The sequence below is a fragment of the Macrobrachium rosenbergii genome, chromosome 3 (genome assembly GCF_040412425.1).
Source record: "Macrobrachium rosenbergii isolate ZJJX-2024 chromosome 3, ASM4041242v1, whole genome shotgun sequence".
In the NCBI taxonomy this organism is placed as follows: domain Eukaryota; kingdom Metazoa; phylum Arthropoda; class Malacostraca; order Decapoda; family Palaemonidae; genus Macrobrachium; species Macrobrachium rosenbergii.
The window spans coordinates 47,770,948-47,793,572 of record NC_089743.1 but is presented as its reverse complement, the minus strand read 5'-3'; the positions used below and the strand labels follow the sequence as shown (position 1 = coordinate 47,793,572).

The window sequence follows — 22,625 nt, the reverse complement described above, 5'->3', positions numbered from 1 at the left end:
GCACGGAAACGCGTCAATGAATTGGTGATATAGAATCTGTCTTGCTCCTTTATAAAATTTTTACTATTTTTCCCAAGGTAGATAGATTGCAACAGCAATAATAAGAAAAATTAATATTTCTCTGCAAGACAGAGCCTATATCGGCCAAATTGCAGGAAATTATCCTCACTTCCAAAAATATTAGTCCAATCTCAAAGGTCCTCCTCCACTGTAGAAACGCACATGTACACGTGCTGAGACAGACACGACAGCGCACTCGTACACTTGTACATGCATAGTCACTGGAATTGAAGGATGGCGGAATAAAAAGATAGATCAGAAAAAAAAATAACTCAATAGCAACAACGTCAACAAGATGCAGCATCAGTGACCACCTTTTGACGTTCTTCTCAATCTCATCGACACCTCCCACTAAGTCCCAGAAACCTCTGCTGGGTTAACCTCGCCCTCCTATTGGATAGGAAAAGATGCGTATCAGCCAATGAACACAGAGCATCATCCCCTCGACAGTTGATGCTTGCAAAAGATTGGCTGTTACTAGAAAGTTTCAACCAATAGGACTGCTGGATTACCTAACGGATGTCAAGAAAGAATTTTGTGGAAGGTTTTGATAGTAAATCAAGCATCAGTTCACTGAGAAGGTTATATGGGGGGAATTCGAAAGCTTATTTTAACGACTGATAAATCTGTATAGTAGCATCTCACAGTTATCTCCATAGTCAGTTACTCAGTAATCACCTCGACAAAATAAGATTTTTCTCCCTCCTAAGAGGCGGGGGGGGGGGAATCACAAAGCTCACAGCAAATATTTGAATTAGTCTTTAAAAGAAATAGCCGAAAACCTCCTTAAACTTTCTGAGTAATTGTTTGTTGTTGTTGTTGATGTACATATACGAACTACTTTAGGAATTACACTTAACCACATTCCCAAGGAGAGAAGATTTACCTTTGTTAAATTTGCAAACTGGGACAACATTTTTTAGATTAAATCGTATGAAAAGCTAATTCTTCTCTCTTTTAAGATCTCTCCGTATCTAATGCATGATGAAAAATACAGAACATCTAGCATTGTGGTAAACTTGTTCCCTAATTTAAAGCCTCTTAGTAATATTTTTACCACGGTAACTGAGCATCAGGTCAGTTATTCCAATAAGTCTGATTTCCCTCAGGGTCGAAAGGATTGTAAATGAATTTTTATAAACCGCAAAGCTCTTGAACATTTGGATTTTATCACAGTTTTTTCACATGCATTCCAATGAAAACCCAGAATCCGGAGGAAAACCGGATGAAAACGCTCCTTGGGTTCTGTACTTTCAAAGTGAGGCATTTCCAAACAGTGCGAGGAAATCAAGAAGTTAAGAGGTTATTGTAGTTACAGTTTTTTTATTCGGAAATGTTAGATGTTCTGTAAGCAACTCAAAATAAAACACAAGCATGCGTTTCTTGTTTTGTTTCTCGTATCATCTTTACTTCAGTGATATAACCAGTAACTGACCATCTTAGCAAGGGCTTGTAAGTGACTAGTTGCACATTCAAGAAAGTTGGTATCGTTGATGAATGTTCCTTTGGTTTACAAATGGTATTGCGTATAAATATGAATAATGGAATATGCGTTGCATATTCTGTATTACTGGCGGCATTGTCAGTAATACCATAAACGGCTGGAAGTTAACCAAAGCAGCCATTTGCACGTCATTTGACAGTTAGTAACTGGCGTGAAAATGGTGTTATATGGAAACGTACTTTTCTTTTTGAATGCTGCCTCCAATTAATGGTAAATCTTGATTCAAACTGTATATCTTAAATCAAATGTATGCTTTTTGTGTACATAATTTAATAAATACTCCGGTTGATCGTAATTGTGCTAACTTATGCACTTAGAAGGCAATTGCCTCTTAGTATTTAACTTTAAAACTATTTTTATCATTTTAAAACGATAAATTAACATTCTGCCAGTTCTAGTGCTCTCCTAGTGCATAGGTTGCATTTGACATTCGTCATAAAATACTAAATAAGAAAGCTTGCATATATTTCTCACTTATTTTCTTCTTTATGTACGTATTTATTCATTTATTTACTTGTTAAATTCTTTGTTTATTTACTTGATGTTCTTATGTTTCGACTATCTTAACCATAAGTACGGAGTAAAAGCTCACATTTATATAAAGATTTTATATGCAGTTAACGGCACTAAGTGAGAACTCATATTTATAGTTAAGATATTCAAATATCCACTGAGATTAATAAGGTAGTAACTTTGGATATTAATAACTGTTACTTTTGTTAATTAAATTTTTCTTCAGTTGGTAAGATTATGACATTTAATATGTGAAAAAGCAAGACATTTCTTGGTATAACTCAAATATACCATAAACTAACGAATTGTATGATGTTACCAATTAGGTTATTGATGTTACAAAATGCATCACCTGATATGCATTTGGCTGTTCCATTGGTATCTTTGCCCCCTTTAGCTCCTGGGTAGACATGAGCATAACATTCATGTCTTTGCGACTGATGAATAAAGAATACACGGAAGAGTCAGTGGAAAGGTAATTCATCAGTGCAAATGACGTAAATGTCATTCAATTGTCTCCATTTCTTATTTAATCATTATATTTCTAGTTATATTTAAATCTATCATGATTTACAAGGAATTCTCTTTCTAAGCTTTCTAGAGAAAAATAGCAAATTTGAATTAGATGTATTTGCAGAAAAGGATTTCTTTTGTTACACAAATGTATTCTTGACATAAAATTCTTACATTTTATTTTTTAAAACTTTGCACATCTTTAGTATTTTTCATATTTAAAGAATTAAAAATTTTTTCGATGACTGAATTTGCATATCAATTTCAATAGTTTCTAGTAATTATTCATCATGTCAAGTAGATTTCAGCAACTTCACTGGCGATCAGCTGCCCTAAAACCAAAACTCCAAGCCTAGAGAATATATAAAAAAAACTGTCAAACCAAACCTTTCAGTCTCTGTGTGTATATGTATCTATTACTTATATATATCTTCAACATTGTGAACAATGTTGGAATATGAAGATCATGATAAATTTAAACTTGGCGTAGAAAAAGTGTCAGAACGACAGAAAAGCATGGTGTCTTTGACAATGGGAGGCCGTAGATCCCTTCTGCATGGTGAGAGAACAGCAGAGAAATTCTACGTTTCTTCTGCTCTACTTCTCTTTTTATTCCTACTAATCCAGCACAGGTCTGACGGAGGTTGGCGGTAATAATCCTGGCGGGAGCCGTGACGTCACAGTAGTTGACAGGGACCTGTTTTATAAATGTTCATGAGTGTCTTGTTCTTGTTGTTTTCTATCTTGAACTTGTATGTACAGTTCTGTTCTATATATATATATATATATATATATATATATATATATATATATATATATATATATATATATATATATATATATATATAAATATATATATATATAAATGTATGTAAGCCACTTGTTTTATGGTAAAGGTCCCTGTTAATACTGAAGACCTACTTTATTCCTCATCGGCGTAATAGGAAGTCGGCTATATTTATCCAGTTTAACTATTATGTTCAATGTCTCTCTGTGGATAATATTATAACCTTGTACTGACTTTTGTCTGTATTCCTACTGATCTTATTCCTTGTTTCATTTCTTTGTTCTACCTTTATTTGTCTTCAGTATTTCCTCCCGAGCTTTGATATATCTGCTTTCAGTTAAGAAACCCCTAAAATTCCCTATTCCTTAATTTCTCTCTTTCTCTGCCCTCGATGTTTCTTGTTCTGTTATTGTCATAACGTCTTATTTTCTTTGTATCAGTTACCAGCATTTAATTGTTCCGTGTCTTCAAGTAACACCTTTTTTCAACAGGTATTAATATCACTGCATATTCATAACTGGTAATAACTCTTACTCACGGTTGACGTCAGAACTATTATGTACTTCAAAATGTGCATCCCTGTATAGCAAATTCTGTTGTTTATTTCTTTCTCTGTAAAAAAAATTACTTTCCCTAATTTGCAATGAAAGCTGACTTTCTCTTCGCTAGTCAATGAGTAGAATTTATTGTGTCCAATGACAGTAATCATAGTAACGCATGTTTTTCTTTTTCTTTTTTCATTCCTCTTAAAAACGAACCAATCCTCCACAACAACAACAAAAAATTATAAAAAAACAACAACACGGTACTTCACACATGAATATAAACAATGAAACCATTCTGGAACCGACCCTCTTGTGGCGATGGTGGTGATGGTGATGGTGACGACGATGATGATGATGATGATGATGATGATGATGATGCTCCTGGGCCATCTCCCATCGCTCGTATTATCCTGGTTTACGCTGATGCTGACATCGTGAATAAAAAACGAATCTTCAAACAACCCCACAACAATTCGTTTTAATGCCTTCTGGAACTCCATCTGATGATGGTGTTGATGGTGCTGACCTCTTGGGGTTGACCCACTTCCTTATGTCCTCCTCCTCCTCCTCCTCCTCCTCCATCATTCCCTCTCCTCGCATGTCCCCTCTCGTTCCTTCCTCCCTTCTCGAACCTCCTGCTTCCTGCTGCTGTTACGTTCTTCCGCTCCAAAAACAGCCCCTGCTCAATTTCCCTGAACAGGAACTCGTCACCAAGGACCAAATGCGCGTCGACGCCTCCGGCAACAACACCAAGATCCTCATCATGAAAGCCCAGAGGAAAATGACGGGCAAATACATCCTGACGGCCAAGAACAAGCACGGCGAGGACTCTGTCCAGATCAATCTGACTGTTCTTGGTACGTGAATTCTGAAATGCCTGCCTGCTGTTTCTTTGTTTTCCTCTTCCACTTCTGTATCTGTAAATTTAACCCACTTCATTTGAATCCATGTAGTTTGTCAAGGACTTATTACGATATCCATTTTCGTTCTTAGTATCTTAAACGCCTTAGGTTTAATATCGTTCATGTAAATCATTTTCATTTTTCTTCAGTATATTTTTTTGGACAGATTCTCGCTGATTTACCTCTCTTACTTAAAGGCCCCTTTAGTTTAGGCTGTGAAAAAAAGTAACTGTAATTTTGTTACCATCTGATATTTTCTTTCTTTTTATATATAGCTTCTGATTTTAATTAATCATTCCCTAAAGTGTATTAGATTAGGTTTGATATAATTAGCTTCTTTCTTGCAAGGTGTATTTGGCCAACGTTCTTCGACTTATCTTTGTATATATATGCATTTCTGGTTTTCCTTTTATCCTTTGTCTCTCATTTCCTATAAATATGAATGATTTCCCTCAATTCTACAACGTTTTTTTACGGATTATCGAAAGTTTTCTGTTGTGTTTCCATCCCCCAATGACTTTTACCTACCCACAGGACCTCCCAGCAAACCCATGGGTCCGCTGGAGGTATCAGACGTCAAGGCAAACGGCTGCAAACTCAAGTGGAAGAAACCAGAGGACGATGGCGGAGTACCTGTTGACCACTATGAGGTGAGGAAGCTAATACTGACATTTTCACCCTTCTTAGCGTGACTTGGATCTAAATCTTTTAATCCATTTTGTACTTTTATGAGAAGGTAGACAGTACTTTTATACATCTCTTATATGACATGCCGTCGAGATGCCTAAACCATTTGCCTTCTTTCAAGATGGTGGTTTCTATCTTTTCTTATTAAGCATAAAGAACAGATACTCTTTATAGAATTCAAATTGTATCATGACATTTTATCAGTGCCTTCATATCGAACCTGTACGGGTAAACGAATTTCCTCCCTTCAGATCGAGAAGCTGGACCCTGTCACTGGACAATGGATGCCCTGTGGCGAGTCCAAAATTCCAGAGTACGATGTGGGTGGCCTTCAGGAGGGCAAGAAGTACAAGTTCAGGGTGAAGGCAGTCAACCCCGAGGGAGAATCTGAGCCCTTGGAGGCTGACCAAGCCATTATTGCCAAGAATCCATTTGGTAAGTCGGTTATTGTGATGGCATGGAACTTGCAAGATCAGTGAAATAAATTGTTAGGGTCATTCTATTGCTCCCCATGCTATCCTTTGAAGGGCCTACTCAAGATCTGGTAATCTTAATTGAGATTTAGTTGTTATGGAACCTTTTTTTTTTTTGTTGAAATCCTGCCGAGTGAAAAACTAATTGTGACCTCCATTTACAGACCCTCCAGGCAAGCCAGGTAAGCCTAAGCCCACCAACTGGGATAAGGACTTCGTCGACCTGGAATGGACTAAACCTAAGGACGATGGTGGAGCTCCTATCACTAAATACATCATTGAAAAGAGGGACATGGTAAGTGGAGAAAGAGAAAAATCTTAAGAAAAAGAAAATACATTTATATCTGTATATCAAAAAGTTCTTCAGTACCAAACTGATGATAGCTTTACCCGCGTAGATAGATGTTTCTTCATTCAGCAGAGGCTGTCCTATTTCCACAGGCAAGTCGTGGCTGGACACCTTGCGGTTCATGCTCTGGTGATAAGCTGAAGACTCGCATCACTGATGTCACCCCAGATCACGAGTATCAGTTCAGGGTCATTGCCGAAAATAAGGCAGGTCCATCTGAACCATCTGATCCTTCAGATAATGTCACCTGCAAACCAAGATTCTGTAAGTATACTTTGCTTGTTCAACTTTATTGATTTTCGGTTTGTGTCCTCTGGTCATATGGACAGATTAATGTCAGGAAATTTACATTGGAAGTCAGTCCTTCCTGAATGACAAACTAAGCATAAACCTGCTTTCCCCAATCGCAGTGGCTCCTCACATCGACCGCAAGAACCTCGGTCGCAAGACCATCCGGTCGGGCATCACCTTCAACAATGAGGTGAAGGTCACTGGTGAGCCAGATCCCAAGGTGACATGGACCTTCAAGGGAGAATCAATCAAGAACAGTCGCATGACCCTCACCAGCGAAGAACACCTTTCGATCATGAACCTGAAGAAGGCAGTGCGTGCAGATACTGGCATCTACAAGATCACTGCCGTTAACGACTCTGGCAAGGACGAGGCTGAGCTAGAGCTCATTGTCATTGGTAAGTAAACTCAAATTAGTTTTATTACTGGCTCTTCCTAAGATCCATTAAATTGATGAGGTATAAGTTGCAAATTTGCTTTTTGTGAAAATTTTTCCCTTGATCTCAGTTTAATTAAAAGAGGTATGTGCATTGAAGAATTCAATCCAAAATCATTTCTTCCATCAAAATATAATTACATTTATTCATAGGGCATTCCTAAACCTATTTAGATCTCATTGTCTGTCTAACAGTAATGAGAACTAAAGCAAAACTTTTTTTAAATTAACTTTACGGTACATTGCTCTTGATATTAGGAGAAAATAGAACACTTGCATTTTTAGATATAATTTCAACAAAGCTACCTAGCCACAAAGTCGTATCTTGGCCTCCAGTGTAACCCGTCCCTTATTCTTCCTACAGGCAAACCAGGAAAGCCCAAGGGCCCACTGAAGGTCTCTGACGTAACTGCTGAGTCAGCCAAGCTCAAGTGGGAGCCTCCAGAGGATGATGGAGGTGAGCCAATTGATCACTACGTCGTGGAGAAGATGGACGTTGACACAGGACGATGGGTACCCGTGCTCGAAACCAAGGTAAGTGGAATAACACTGAACATTAAGATAAGTTACTTTCCTACTCTGTATAGCCTGAAAATCTGTTGGTCAGCAGACTAAAAAAGTTGATGTTTTAATTCCAGTTTAGGAAAGAATGATCTAATTAAGAAAATATTTGTTTGTTGAGCATCAGATATGAGCTTAACCTGGGGAAATGTTAGTCAGACGTGACAGAATTTGAAGATAAGTAATAATAGAATGTAAATATAAGGAATACAGATGTTTATTCATATAAACAGACGTAAAATAGTAAGCTGATTCACAAGAAAAGTTCGACGTTTTCAGTCTTACCTGTTTTCACTCCAACAGACTCCCGATGCCGAGGTACCAGGTCTGATGGAAGGAAAGGATTACATGTTCCGAGTCAAAGCTGTCAACTCTGAGGGCGAATCTGAGCCTCTCGAGACAGAGACGCCCACAAAGGCCAAGAATCCTTTCGGTAAGTGGAACAGGAAACCCTAAGCAAGAGTTTACTGTTGATGGGAAGAAAGATGAAATACCTTACCAGAAATGTTTCTAACTGATGATTTCACTGTCATAATTCTAATGACTGTTTTCTGTATGCTTCTTTTCTCTTCTTTTGGATGACAAATGATAACTTCATCTCTGGAGTTCATAGGGTTCTTTGTGTCTAGAATATTTTAATAAATAATAATAATAATAATAATAATAATAATAATATTGCCATAAATTTAAAACGCCTAGTACGAAGCCCCTGTATTTAATGATAGATGTAGTGGACATTCTTATGCAAGGATCTAATACTTAATAATAAATCATTGAATGTCAACTGGTTTGCCATTCCTGTGCCGTGAGTTGCTCTTCAGGTCAACTGTCATTAATTTGCTTGGTTATCTTCTCCCCTTATAGATCCCCCAAGCAAGCCAGGAAAACCTGAGGTCAAGGACTTCGACAGAACCTGGGCTGAACTGAAGTGGAAACCTTCTGAGAGCGACGGTGGCGCCCCTATCTCTCACTACATCATTGAGCGGAAGGACGCCTTTTCCAGCAAATGGGTCAAGCACTGCGAAACCAAGAGCGACAAGCCTGAAGGAAAGGTGAACGATCTGACTGAAGGTCAAACCTACCAGTTCCGTGTCAAGGCAGTGAACAAGGCTGGTCAGAGCAAGCCTTCTGATCCATCTGACAACTTCACTGCCAAGGCTAAGTTCTGTAAGTAATACAACAACTAATGGTTCATTTCTGCTTTACATAACCCTGCATTTAATCCTCCTGTCACTGGATTAAATGAAGCCACCAGATAATGCTCATAGTTATCTTATGAGGAATTACAGTACACTTGGAAAAAATGTCTTTAGTCATCTAAACATATTACTTAATATGAATAATTTATTCCCAATTTTTTTTCTATCAGTGCCACCTGCGATTGACCGCACCAACTTAGAAGACCTGAAGGTTCGTGCAGGCCAGATGATCAAGCTTGATGCTAGAATCACTGGTGAACCTGTTCCTAAGAAGTGCTGGTTCATCAACAAAGCCCGCCAAGAAAACGACAAAAATGACGTCAAGATTGATGAAGAAGACCACCGCTCCAAGCTTGTCATTGCTAACTGTACAAGAGCTCATAACGGCACCTACGTTATCAAGGCTGACAACTCAGCTGGTCATGATGAACATACCATTGAAGTGACCGTGCTAGGTTCGTAATTAATGTATTTTTTCGTAACTTATACCTGAAAACTTTTCATGTAAAGTTAACCAGATTCAAGAGTATGTTTAGCAATGATGTAATATAATTTGGAAGTATATGACTATAATAGTGTCAAAAGTATGTAACATATGCCTAAAGCATGTTTTCAATACCAAAATGAAATTTTTTATTCCACTTTAACAGACAAGCCAGGTAAACCAGAAGGTCCTCTGAAGGTGTCTGATATCCACAAGGAAGGATGCACTCTTCGCTGGAAGGAGCCTCTTGATGATGGTGGTGCTCCCATTGAACAATATATTGTTGAAAAGATGGATCCAGAAAATGGCCGATGGGTACCAGTAGGCAGATGCCGTGAGCCAACAATGGAAGTCGAGAACTTGGAACCCAATCACGAGTACAAGTTCCGTGTATCAGCAATTAACAGCGAGGGTGAATCTGAACCTCTTGAGGGGCTTGACACAATTGTGGCCAAGAATCCATTTGATCCTCCAGACCCACCTGGCAAACCTGAGCCTACTGACTGGGACAAAGACTTTGTCGAACTTAAATGGGACAAGCCACCAAAAGACAATGGCTCTCCTATTACTGGTTACATTATTGAGAAACGTGATGAACTTTCTGGAAAGTGGATCAAGGCTGCTGAGGTTAAAGGTGATATTCCTAAGGGCAGGGTTAATGATCTAGATGAAGGCGAAACTTATGAATTCCGTGTCCGTGCTGTGAATGAGGCAGGACCATCTGAACCATCTCCTCACAGCAAGCCAGTTACCTGCAAGCCTAGGAAGTGTAAGTATCAAGCCTCATCTCACATTTATGACATATTTGCCTTTCCCTTTTTAAGTAAGTTTGATGAACTTATTATTGAGCATTGGTAATTTTTTCAATGGATTGATTAATGTCGATGTTATTTTTTTTTATTTTACAGTACCACCTAAGATTGACCGTAAGACATTGAGGGATATAACTGTCCGTGAAGGTGAGCCAATCCTTATTGATGTCAAGATTATTGGTGAACCACCTCCGGAAGTAGAATGGTTCCAGGGCAAGAGGAGAGTAGTGGACTCTAGTATCATTAATATCAAGAACATTCCTTACAACAGTAAATACATCAATGATGATCCACTTAGGAAGCACTCTGGAGTATACAAGATCATTGCCACCAATCCTCATGGAAAGGATGAGGCAGAAGTTCACATTACTGTCATTTCCAAGCCTGGTAAGCCTGAAGGGCCTCTTGACGTTTCTGACATTCACAAGGAAGGCTGCAAGTTGAAGTGGAACCCACCCAAGGATGATGGTGGCATTCCAGTTGAGGGATATGTGGTTGAGAAGTTCGATCCTGATGTTGGCTTGTGGCTTCCTGTTGGTAAGAGCACCGGTCCTGAGTTAGAGGTAACAGACCTTACGCCAGGCCACGAGTATGAATTCCGTGTTAAGGCCTTCAACAAGGAAGGTGAATCAGAGCCTTTGGCAACACTCAGCCCAATCATTGCCAAGGATCCGTTCACAGTTCCTGGTAAGCCAGGTATTCCAAAGGCCACTGACTGGGACGCAACTCGCATTGATCTTGAATGGAGTGAGCCTTTGGAAGATGGTGGGTCTCCTATCACTCATTATATTATTGAGAAGAGGGACAAATACACGTAAGTAGCATCAAAATGGTTTTTTCTGTAACCTTCAGTTACTCGGAGAATGTGTGGGTTTGTGTTATTGCGAACATAAATTTATAAAGATTATTGTAGTGACATATAGTTTATGAATGGGCATATTTTGATGCAAGAACATTGTATTGTTAAAAATATTTTTTTCTTAATCCATAGCAATCTCTGGGAGAAGGCAAGTGAAACCAGCTCTGCACTGACCAAGGGAGCTGCTACCAACCTTACCGAGGGTATGGAATATCAGTTCCGCATCATTGCTGTCAACAAGGCTGGACCTGGTGAACCAGGTGACCCAAGCAAAACTTACCAAGCCAAGGCCAGATTTGGTAAGTGGTATTATAGTACTGTATTTAAGCAAATACTCCAAAACTTATTCAGAGATAGAATATGTGAAGTCAGTTACTTAAATATATGCTAACTTGTTTTCCAAAGATAGGATTTTTGATGAATGCTTAAGGAAAGTTTTTGAAAAATTTGTTCCAACAAGATGTCTTTGTTGGTCAGTGAATAACCTTTTGAGTTTGTTCCATATAACTGTTTACTCATTACAAACAATAATATATGTATCACTGATATGAATGCATGGATGTATGTTTTATGCTCATAAGGATTCACACTGATCACAAAATGTGTCAGCAAAAAAATACATCTGGATTTTAAAAGGTACTCTATCGGTGTAATCTTCCCTTACAGTTCCACCCAAAATTGACCGCAAGAATCTGCGTGACATCACTGTCTCGGCTGGCTCCATGCTTAAGTATGATGTTGATATTTCTGGTGAACCTCCACCAGATGCTGTCTGGACCTTTGACAATCGCAAGTTGCAGTCCAGCAAGCACTGCAATATCACCAATGTTGATTATAACTCCAAATTGGTGATCCGTGAGACAGCTCGTACTGACTCTGGTGAATATACTATCACAGCTACCAACAGCTCTGGTAAGGACCAGGTAACTGTTCGTGTGACTGTAACTGACAAGCCTCAGCCTCCTGAAGGCCCTATTAAGGTCTCAGATGTCCACGGTAATGGTTGCAAGTTGAAGTGGAAGCGGCCAAAGGACGATGGTGGTAGCCCCATTGAGTATTACCAAGTGGAAAAGCTGGATCCCAATACAGGTCTCTGGGTTCCTGCTGGGCGCACAACTGGACCTGAGCCAGCCATTGAACTCAACAACTTGACTCCAGGAAATGAATACCAGTTCCGTGTCAGAGCTGTCAATGCTGAGGGTGAATCAGATCCTCTTAATGCTGAAGAGCCTGTCTTAGCAAAGGATCCTTATGGTAAGTCCTATATATTCATGTGTGTTAAGTGATGCTTCATATTTTACATCTGTTTACCAGTGGGATAATATCTTCAGAGATTAATATATTGATATTTTTCAATTTTGCAGAGGAGCCAGGCAAACCAGAAAATCTAAAGGTTGCTGATTACGACCAGAACAAGGTTGACCTTAAGTGGGATCCACCAAAGAGTGATGGTGGAGCACCCATCCAGAAATACATCATTGAGAAGAAAGACAAGTATGGAGGATGGGACAAAGCTTGTGAAGTCCCTGCCAACAAGACCGAGTGTATGGTGCCAGACTTGATCGAAAATGAGACCTATGAGTTCCGTGTCCGAGCAGTAAATGCAGCAGGACCAAGTCTGCCATCTAACACAACACCACCTGTTACTGTGAAGGCTCGCAACATGCCACCTAAGATTGATCGCACAAATCTTGTACCAGTGCGCATCAAGGCAGGTCAGAGCTTCTCATTTGATGTCAACGTTTCTGGTGAACCTGTTCCAGACAAGAAATGGTTCTTGAAGAAGAAGGAGATTAAACCAGGTGGTGCCATCTTGGCTAAGTACACCGATTATAACACCAAACTTCGTGTCACAAGCGGCACCAGAGCTGAGAGCGGCACTTACACTATTACAGCTGAGAATTGCAATGGCAAAGACTCTGCTGATGTTGAAGTTATAATTCTAGGTAAGTCTTGAAGACATCTAAGCATATATATTATTTATTCTGTCGCATGAAAATTGTGATGACGAAAGGATTTAGCTGAGAAGAATGATACAAATAGTTAATCCATCTGATGAAGTGGTCATTGGTGTTGCCTGATAATTAGTTTCTGTACACAGATTGCTTAATCAGTTTTGATTAATCCTTTTGCAGACAAACCTGGCGCTCCTATGGGTCCTTTGAAGGTTTCTGAGGTGTATGCCGAAGGATGCAAGCTTGACTGGAATCCACCAACTGATGATGGCGGCTGTCCCATTGACCACTACATTGTGGAGAAGATGGATGAAGCCACTGGACGCTGGGTACCTGCTGGTGAAACCCCAGGAAAGGAAACTACATTTGAGGTTGACGATTTGACGCCTGGCCACAGGTACAAATTCCGCGTGAAGGCTGTCAACCGTCTTGGTGTTTCTGATCCACTTACTACCCAGCAAGCCATTGAGGCTAAGAATCCATTTGGTAAGTATCACGATCCGCATACTGAACGTGTAAACCAACAATGCTAAATTTTTAGTTTTTTTATGATATGCTTTGAAATTATTTGGTGAGAGATTGATTCATGTGACCAAACTCCAAAGAAAATAAATCATGACCAGTTGGGTATAATATTTCTTAATTCTAACCTCTTCATCTGCAGATCCACCTAGTGCACCAAAGGATGTTAAAATCGTTGATTTCGACTGCGATTTTGTCGACCTGGAATGGAAGAGACCAGAAACTGATGGCGGCAATCCCATCACAGGCTACATCATTGAAAAGAGGGACAGGCACAAGTGAGTTTCATCTCCCTGAACACTGTTTTCATGACTTCTGCTCTTTTTTGTTATTGTTAAGGTTATATTTGTCTCTTTCGAAGTAAAGGTAATATGCGCTGTAGCGAAAATAAATAAATTTTCTTAGTAAAATTCTCTTAATTCAGTAAACTAAGAAAATTATAAGGCTATGAAAATTATAAGTAGACGTGGAAGAAATTGCGTGATTTCAGAATATTTCCCATACTTCAAAATGCATTAAATTTGTTTGTCATTCTAGTTGACAGCTGTCGGATGTCTTGTAAGGCATTAATAATATTTATTTTTGTAGATGACCTTGTGTACTGAAATTTTGTGATAACTTGGGAATAGGTTTTAAGATGCATAACCTTACGTAGAGAATCTTTTCAAGGTTTATAAATATTGAAAATTTTTCTAGATACCAATATTTTTAATATTATATGACAAAGACGAGAAGGAGCATCTACCTTAAAATAGCTTAGAATAGTCTTACAAATGCGTCTCACAAATGCGTTTTCTTACAGTTGTTCCCCCCTGATACTTGCAGATACGAAATTATGTTAAAAATCGACCCCGATGGACTGAGGTAAAAAAAATGAATGCAAAATCGTCGTTTCCTCATTTTTCACTTAGTCGATATCTTACTCTCCGTATTGTAGAAGTGTTGGAGGGGGGGGCTTTGATCTGGAAATCTAGTACAGATACGAAACTCGGATTCTGCAGTGAGGATTAAAGAGTTTTTGATTGGTCAGCCAAGGTCATCCTTTCTATGAAGCTTGCTCGAACTTTTTTTCACGCTTTTGTTCATCTAGGACTTCTCGAACATCCTTTAAGTCTCTCAGTGCAGGATCTGGTCGACGTCTTGTCCCTCCAACCCCTCTCCGTGTTTCCGTGATGGTGTTGTCAATGTATTTTCGATTCTCCTTGAGATCTATCTTCTTAACACAAAGACGAATGAATTCATTCACTGCCAGCTCAGAATAATACGAATTCTCTCAGTTTCACAAACAATCTCCGCTGGTCTGGGGGAAGAATCAGGTCATCTCAGACACTGAGTAATTTTAGTGATCTCTTCTAGTCGCTGATCTGTCTGTTCTTAAAGAAAATCGGATTGGTGCATGAAAACTTGGCACGAACTGAATTTTGTCCGTGTAAGACATCACTTTACTGTGTAGCTGCAATGATACTCTGTGATATACCGTCTGCAATAGATAATTGATTTCTTCTTCCACTCTCAACGAAACTGAAATGCACCTCTTCACTGAAGTGAACAAAAAAATTCTTATAATTTTTCAGTGTACTTGCATGCAGTTACTGCTCTTTTCCTATCCATGTGATCATTTCTGTCGTTAATGGCATGTACTTATTGTTGTAATTTTGTATTCTCATAATATTTTTTCGTGTAGTATCTTAGAGCAATAGGTTTACCTTGCTTTTATTAGATTTAAATATATAGGTCACCTCATTCTCCTGATCCCAACTCTCTCTCTCTCTCTCTCTCTCTCTCTCTCTCTCTCTCTCTCTCTCTCTCTCTCTCTCTCATTTACATTTCTGGTTTTAACTTCCACCCCTTCCATGTCTTCATAATCACTTTTATCTTGTTTACGTATCCTTCATTGAACGAACTCATTTCATTATCACTACCTAAGAGAAATTACCTGTTATCCATTTGTTACTGTTATTGTTTTAAGGATGTAGTTGTTACTTTTTGTAGTTCTAATATTTCCTTATCTTTTTCTCTCTTACTTCAGTCCACTCTGGGACAAGTGCGCAAAGGTTGATGGCGACCAGCTGAAGGCCCACGTTCCTGATCTCATTGAAGGAAACGTGTACGAATTCAGAGTTCTGGCAGTCAACAAGGCTGGTCCTGGTGAACCATCTGAGCCAACTAAGCCACATGTTGCACGTCCCAAGAACCGTAAGTAATACTGAACGAATTTCAATTCACTGTATATTGTGAGGCTGAATAGTTAGTCATGAAGATGGGCGTTTGCAGACTATAGCAATTACATTTGTCAAGTGAACATGTTCTTGTTTCAGAACGATAGTAAATGAGTTTTTAAAACTTTGTATTTCGATTTGAGCAAATTATTTTAGATATGGAAACTTATTTCAACCTTTTTACAGTGCCTCCTCGCATTGATCGCAATGCCATGATGGAGATCAGGATTAGGGCCGGAGAGAACCTCAACTTGCCTGTACCAGTCATTGGTGAACCACCAGCAACAAAGCAATGGAAGCTGAATGATTCTGACCTGTATCCATCCGGCCGCCTTTCCATTTTCAATGAAGATTACATGACGACTCTCAAGATCAATGAAATTAAGCGGTCTGACACAGGTCCTTACACACTCAATGCTCGTAACAAGAATGGTGAGGATACTTGCACATGCAACATCATTGTCCTGGATGTTCCTGGTATTCCAGAAGGACCACTCAAGCACTCTAACATCTCCAAGACTGGGTGCACCGTTGCCTGGAAACCACCTAAGGACGATGGTGGCTCTGAAATCATCCAGTATGTCGTTGAGAAGATGGACACTGAGACTCTGCGATGGGTACCATGTGGGGAGGTCAAGGGCACCAGTTGTGAAGTTGATAACCTCATTGAGGGACACGATTATAAGTTCCGTGTGTCCGCTGTTAATCGGCAAGGCCAAGGTCAGCCACTTGCTGGCATGGAAACAATCACAGCTAAGGATCCATACACTAAGCCTGGCAAGCCTGGTACTCCGGAGATCATGGACTGGGACAAGGACCGTGTTGACATCCAGTGGACCGAGCCTAGGAATGATGGAGGTGCTCCTATCACAGACTGGATCATTGAAAAGAGGAAGCGCTTTGGACCATGGGAAAAGGCAGCTGAAGTCTCTTCCAAGCATGGACCAAAGGCCTCTATTCCAGATCTCATTGAAGGTGAAGAATATCAGTTCCGTGTCATTGCTGTCAACAAAGCTGGTAATTCTGAACCATCTGATGCCTCACAGCCCATTGTATGTAAAGCTCGCTTTGAAAAGCCCGGCATTGACACCAAGAACCTTGAAGATCTTGTCATCAGAGCTAACACTCGCCTTAATTACACTGTGCCCATTCGTGGTGCACCAAGGCCCAAGGTTTCTTGGACTGTTAATGGCCAGCCAATTGTGGAATCTGAGCGTGTTGACATGCAGACATACGGTAAACAGACCATTCTTGATATTCCATTCGCTCAGCGTACAGACAGCGGTATTTACACCCTGACCCTCGAAAATGAACTTGGCAAGGTATCTGCCTCAGGTACAGTCACTGTACTCGACAAGCCAAGTAGGCCAGAGGGACCACTTAATGTTTATGATGTTACACGTGAGGGATGCAAAGTTACATTCAAGCCTCCTATTGATGATGGTGGTTCACCCATCCTGCACTACCTGGTGGAGAAGATGGACTTATCTCGTGGTACCTGGACCGAGGCTGCAGAGGTTGCTGGACTCATGGCTGACATTCATGGTCTTGTCCACATGAAGGAATACCACTTCCGTGTTAAGGCTGTCAATGCTATTGGCGAATCTGAGCCTCTGTGCACAGATAAGAGCATCATTGCCAAGAATGCTATTGGTGAGTGACAGATATGTTTGCATTGTACTGTATAATAAGACACAATCACACACATACACAAACACACACACACACACACACACACACACACATATATATATATATATATATATATATATATATATATATATATATATATATATATATATATATATATATATATAAAGAAAATCTAATATGAACTTGAATTTGTAATTATATAAGTGAATTATCTATAAAGAGCACTCTCTATGATAATTTATTGATCAAATATGTTTTCCAACAGATGAGCCAGGCCAACCAGGTCGCCCTAATGTTGTTGACTGGGACAGTGACCACGTGGACTTGGAATGGAACCCACCAACCAACGATGGAGGATCTCCCATCACTGGCTATATCATCCAGAAGAAGGAGCGCGGATCACCCTACTGGTCAACCGCTGCCCGTGTGGGTCCAGAGGGCAAGGGAACTGTACCCAACCTTACAGAAGGTCAAGAGTATGAGTTCAGGGTCATCGCTGTTAACAAAGTCGGTCAGTCTGAGCCCTCTGAGCCTTCTGATTCCGTCATCTGCAGACCACGCCATCGTAAGTTATCATATGTTTTCATTCAGTTGCAATGAGGGAGAAGTATGGGGAAAGTAGAAATGCGTGTAAAAGATTTCCTTATAAAAATAGGAAAAGACCTAAACAAATCTCTTAAATTTAAGTGCTGTTTTATAGATGATCAAATAAGTTAGACTTATCATGTGTTGACTGCTTTCAGTTATAACAAAAATAATATTTTGTTTTCTGTTCAACACAGTGGCACCCAGAATCATTGGTCCTCTGTACGATGTGCGCATCAAGGCCGGCCAAGTCCTTCACGTTGATGTGGACTTCATTGGCGAGCCACAGCCTGACGTCTTCTGGTTCAGTGACGATCGCGAACTCTGTGATGACGTCAGACACACCATCACAGCCATCAATAACCACACCATCCTCCATGCTGTTAATACTGTCAGGGGAGATTCTGGCGAGTTCCGCGTCCGCGTCAAGAATGAGAGCGGTCAGGATGAAGGCACATTCCAGGTGATCGTTCTTGATACTCCAGGAGCCCCCGAAGGACCCTTGGTTTATGAGGAAGTCCAGGCCAACAGCGTCATCGTATCCTGGAAGCCGCCTCTTGACGATGGTGGCAGCCCCATTACGTAAGTAGTATTGGTCACCATCCAGTATTTATATCTTTTACGGGTGTTGTGAATTTTTTTTTTCTTTTACGTTCTAGTAAGCTTTAATGATCAAAGGAGACGAATGTAAATGATGAAAAAGAGAGAAATTTGGTTATCAGGAACACTTTTATCATTTCCATCTTTCATATAGTTATGCAAGTAAAACAGAGTTGCATTATTATGTGATAGTATAACAGGATATATAAGTAAATAAATGAATAAGCACAGACAAACATATATATGTTTGTGTGTTTGTATGTTTATTCATTTATTCGTTTATATATCCAGTTATACTATCACACACACACACACACACACACACACACACACACATATATATATATATATATATATATATATATATATATATATATATATGTATGTATGTATGTGTGTGTATGTATATAATATATATACAGTATATATATGTGTGTGTGTATGTGCATGTGTATGTGTGTTTATATGCGATCTTTTTTATATATAACTATTGCTTAATATCCCCAAATAAATTATGTCTTGACATCCTCCCTTTACAGAGGATATGTCATTGAGAAGCGAGACATCACTCATAGTGGTGGCTGGGTACCTGCAGTGAGCTGGGTTGACCCCAAGAACTTGCATGCCACCGTACCACGCCTTCTGGAGGGCAACAAGTACGAGTTCAGGGTCATGGCCGAGAACATGCAAGGTCGGGGTGAACCTCTGGTATCAGACAAGCCTATCACTGCCAAGTCATCTGCAGGTAAGTTGGTGTTCTGTTAGAAGACCAAACATGAGATATACAAATGCTAATTCATTTATAAATGTATAAGTAGGTATTTACAGGTTCCCATATAGTGAAGAAAGACTTGTAAAACGTTAAAGAAACAGTAAAACATTCTACAGTCGTTCATAAAGTTTATAGTAAGGAAATACTCCAGAAAAATACTGAAGAAAATGAGAATGACTCAGAAATTTCAGGATGACATCTTATCTCGTTGAAAAATCTGTGATAATCAATTTTAGGATCAACCGTCTGATGAGACTGTGTCTCGGATTACAGCTTCCTGAAACATTCCCCACTGCTAATACTGGTCCTTGCCTCTTCTTTCTGCCAGATGTTCCCGGTCGCCCAGGCCGTCCAACCTGCATTGACTCCGACAAGGACTTCATCAAGATCTCCTGGCAAGCTCCTCGTTCCACCGGTGGCTCTCCAATCACCGGCTACGACGTGGAGCGTTGCGGTATCCACTCCGGCAGATGGAAGAAGATCAGCCGTGACAACGTGCGCTTCACGGAGTTCTTGGATGACACCGTCCTCGAGGGCGAGCAGTACCAGTACCGAGTCATTGCCAACAACAAAATGGGATCCTCAGAGCCGTCTGAGCCTTCTCATCCTATTGCTGCCAGGCCAATGCGCGGTAGGTTTCTTGTACCAAATGACTTCACTGTTAAATTAGGTTACATTTTGTCGTGAATTTTCTGGGATACACAAATGATGAATTGGTAATGGTAATGATAAGTTAAAATTCTCAAAGAAATTAATAATAAATGTGAAAATTTGTTGTCAAGTTAATCTGTTCAGGTTACTGTTCTCGTCTGGAATTTCACTTGAAATGAAATTTAAATGCCATTTTTTCACAATCATGCAGAGGCACCCAAGCTCTACCTGGACGGTCTTCTGGGTAAGAAGCTCAAGGTCCGTGCTGGAGAGCCCATTGACATCAAGATTCCTATGTCTGGAGCACCACAGCCTGCTTGCGAATGGACCAAGGCCGGCAAAAAGGTTGAGCCTACAAAGAGAACCTCTGTAAGTCTTCGTACAATCATCAGCAAAATGCCATGAGAATAAATTCATATTTTCCCAATTCGTTAACGTACATGCTTTCTCACTTAATTTACTTATTTTTGCATTTTTAGTCAAGCCAAATTTCAGTATACTGGAATTTCGCATATAAGGTAGAGATTAGCAAAGCACAGAACCCAAAATTTTCAATACTTTGATATAATGATTTCAGATGCTTTCATTTTATCTATGTAACTGAATATTCGACACTGCATCTACTTCTAAATGCTGAGGCTCAGTTATCATTGTATTAAAACAATTTCATTTCACTGCAGATGGAGACAACCAATGACTTCACTCGTCTCTTTGTGGATAAGTCTCGCCGTGAGGACTCTGGCACTTACAAGATCACTGCAGAGAATGCCTACGGCAAAGACTCTGCAGATATTGAGGTACAGTGCTGCAATTTTTCCAATTTTTTTTAAGTATAATTTTTATCTCTTTTTTTTAAGTGTTGGAATTCTAGCCACTTCATTTATTTATATACATTTTCTAGACAACGTCAGGCAGTTCATTGTGGAAATGCTGTTGATTATCATCCAGAATCATTAGATATTAGTCAGTTTCATTTCTGAGTGAGCTGGATCTCGGTTCCCCATTTAGGCAGTAATTCATGTTTTTACACGAATCCGACTTCTTGGTGTTGTGCAATTTAGACAGTTTTATGTCTCGAATGCTATTGCTATCCCTTCTGGTGTTTATGTTCTTCAGTTCAGTGATCCCTGCGGTTAGACTCACTTTACCTTCGCTTATGATACCAACCCTGTGCCTTTTGAGGGATGTCTGGAGATGTTTCCACAATAACGGTGTTGTCATTCCTACTTGTCTCCATTATTCATCCTCACTCCTGGTTTCTCCTTACTCCTGCTTTGCCCTCACTACATGAGTAAGATACAATCAATATATATATTTTTTTTAATTAATCCAACTTCTCCGCCAAAGATTCCAGGTGAACATACCACAAACAACCAATATTTTCATAGAGAATTTACCAAAAAAGAAGCCTAAACTCGCACATGATTAGAAACCATGCATCAACCCAGTTTCTCAAACTCGAACGTACTTTTCCCGAACCTTATTTCTCGACACTTATTGTGTCACTAATGACATCGTTTATCTGTTCACCAGGTGATTGTTGTGGACAAACCCAGCCCACCCCTGGGTCCTCTCACGCCCACGGACATCACTGCCCACACCATTTCTCTCTCCTGGAAGCCCCCTCAGGACGACGGAGGTTCCGAGGTCACTGGCTACGTGGTGGAGAAAACAGAGGCTAACTACGACATGTGGAAGGTGGTCCCTGGCTACTGCCCCAAGTGCTCCTTCACAGTCAAGGTAATGGAACGGCTCAGGAGTCACTGTACTGTGTTTTCATATGTTGTTAGATAGTTTATCTTGTTTTTTAGTAATATTTATGAAGCAGTTTAAAGAACAATTAGATTATACATTTTTACAGGTAACATCTTAACTGTTATATGATTCATTTTGACCGAGGTATGTAATTATATCAAATACAGTAATCACCTGCTTACCTACAGGATTAGAGTACCCTATGAACCATCTGAGAATGACCAATGTTTATCTAAAGTCTGACATAACCTTAAATACTAAGATATAATCATGATAGCTCAAATATTAGACGTACAACTCAGTGAATAACGAATGTTTAGTATATTAGGTACTGAAATCAGTTTCATCCTCTTCTTTAATTTCAGGGTCTGGAAGAAGGCAAGAAGTACAAGTTCCGCGTCCGTGCCGAGAACATGTACGGCGTCTCAGAACCTCTGGAAGGCAAGCCAGTTGAAGCCAAGAATCCATTCGACCCTCCGGACGCACCCGACAGGCCAGACATTCTTGGCTACAGCCCAACCACCTGCTCCCTGGAATGGAAGGCACCTGCCAACAATGGTGGACGACCCATTACTGGCTACATCATTGAGAAGAGGGAGAGAGGTGGTGAATGGATAAGGGTGAGCTCTCTCTCTCTCTCTCTCTCTCTCTCTCTCTCTCTCTCTCTCTCTCTCTCTCTCTCTCTGTCACTTGATACGGTAATTGCTCCACCCTGAAATAGCAGTCAAACCAAAAATGACTCATGTCCTAAAGACCCCAATATTTCTGTTTCCAGGTGAATCACTACCCAACACCCAACACGCAGTATACCGTCCAAGGACTGTCAGAGGGCAGCCGATACGAATTCCGTGTCAGCGCGGTCAATGACGCTGGACCAGGCAAACCCAGCAAGCCATCCAACTCTATTGTGGCTAAAGTGCAGAAGTGTAAGTGTTCGT

General features: G+C 40.0%; 1 protein-coding gene across 50 annotated transcripts in view; it reads left to right on the top strand.

Moving 5' to 3' along the window:
* bent (projectin protein bent) overlaps positions 1 to 22,625 on the top strand; it is a 206,019-nt gene that overhangs the window by 154,357 nt on the left and 29,037 nt on the right. For all 50 annotated transcript variants that reach the window (XM_067132017.1, XM_067132002.1, XM_067132011.1 and 47 more), the window contains 28 exons: positions 4,599 to 4,779; positions 5,359 to 5,474; positions 5,763 to 5,946; positions 6,149 to 6,279; positions 6,426 to 6,597; positions 6,744 to 7,022; positions 7,425 to 7,594; positions 7,925 to 8,054; positions 8,486 to 8,788; positions 8,991 to 9,275; positions 9,471 to 10,073; positions 10,213 to 10,930; positions 11,108 to 11,274; positions 11,642 to 12,229; positions 12,340 to 12,921; positions 13,111 to 13,416; positions 13,595 to 13,730; positions 15,482 to 15,648; positions 15,858 to 17,324; positions 17,590 to 17,889; positions 18,107 to 18,491; positions 19,049 to 19,254; positions 19,610 to 19,912; positions 20,144 to 20,301; positions 20,613 to 20,729; positions 21,466 to 21,672; positions 22,053 to 22,307; positions 22,463 to 22,613. In XM_067132017.1, the coding sequence (XP_066988118.1) occupies positions 4,599 to 4,779; positions 5,359 to 5,474; positions 5,763 to 5,946; positions 6,149 to 6,279; positions 6,426 to 6,597; positions 6,744 to 7,022; positions 7,425 to 7,594; positions 7,925 to 8,054; positions 8,486 to 8,788; positions 8,991 to 9,275; positions 9,471 to 10,073; positions 10,213 to 10,930; positions 11,108 to 11,274; positions 11,642 to 12,229; positions 12,340 to 12,921; positions 13,111 to 13,416; positions 13,595 to 13,730; positions 15,482 to 15,648; positions 15,858 to 17,324; positions 17,590 to 17,889; positions 18,107 to 18,491; positions 19,049 to 19,254; positions 19,610 to 19,912; positions 20,144 to 20,301; positions 20,613 to 20,729; positions 21,466 to 21,672; positions 22,053 to 22,307; positions 22,463 to 22,613 (8,767 nt within the window). The remainder of the gene's footprint in view (positions 1 to 4,598; positions 4,780 to 5,358; positions 5,475 to 5,762; positions 5,947 to 6,148; positions 6,280 to 6,425; positions 6,598 to 6,743; positions 7,023 to 7,424; positions 7,595 to 7,924; positions 8,055 to 8,485; positions 8,789 to 8,990; positions 9,276 to 9,470; positions 10,074 to 10,212; positions 10,931 to 11,107; positions 11,275 to 11,641; positions 12,230 to 12,339; positions 12,922 to 13,110; positions 13,417 to 13,594; positions 13,731 to 15,481; positions 15,649 to 15,857; positions 17,325 to 17,589; positions 17,890 to 18,106; positions 18,492 to 19,048; positions 19,255 to 19,609; positions 19,913 to 20,143; positions 20,302 to 20,612; positions 20,730 to 21,465; positions 21,673 to 22,052; positions 22,308 to 22,462; positions 22,614 to 22,625) is intronic.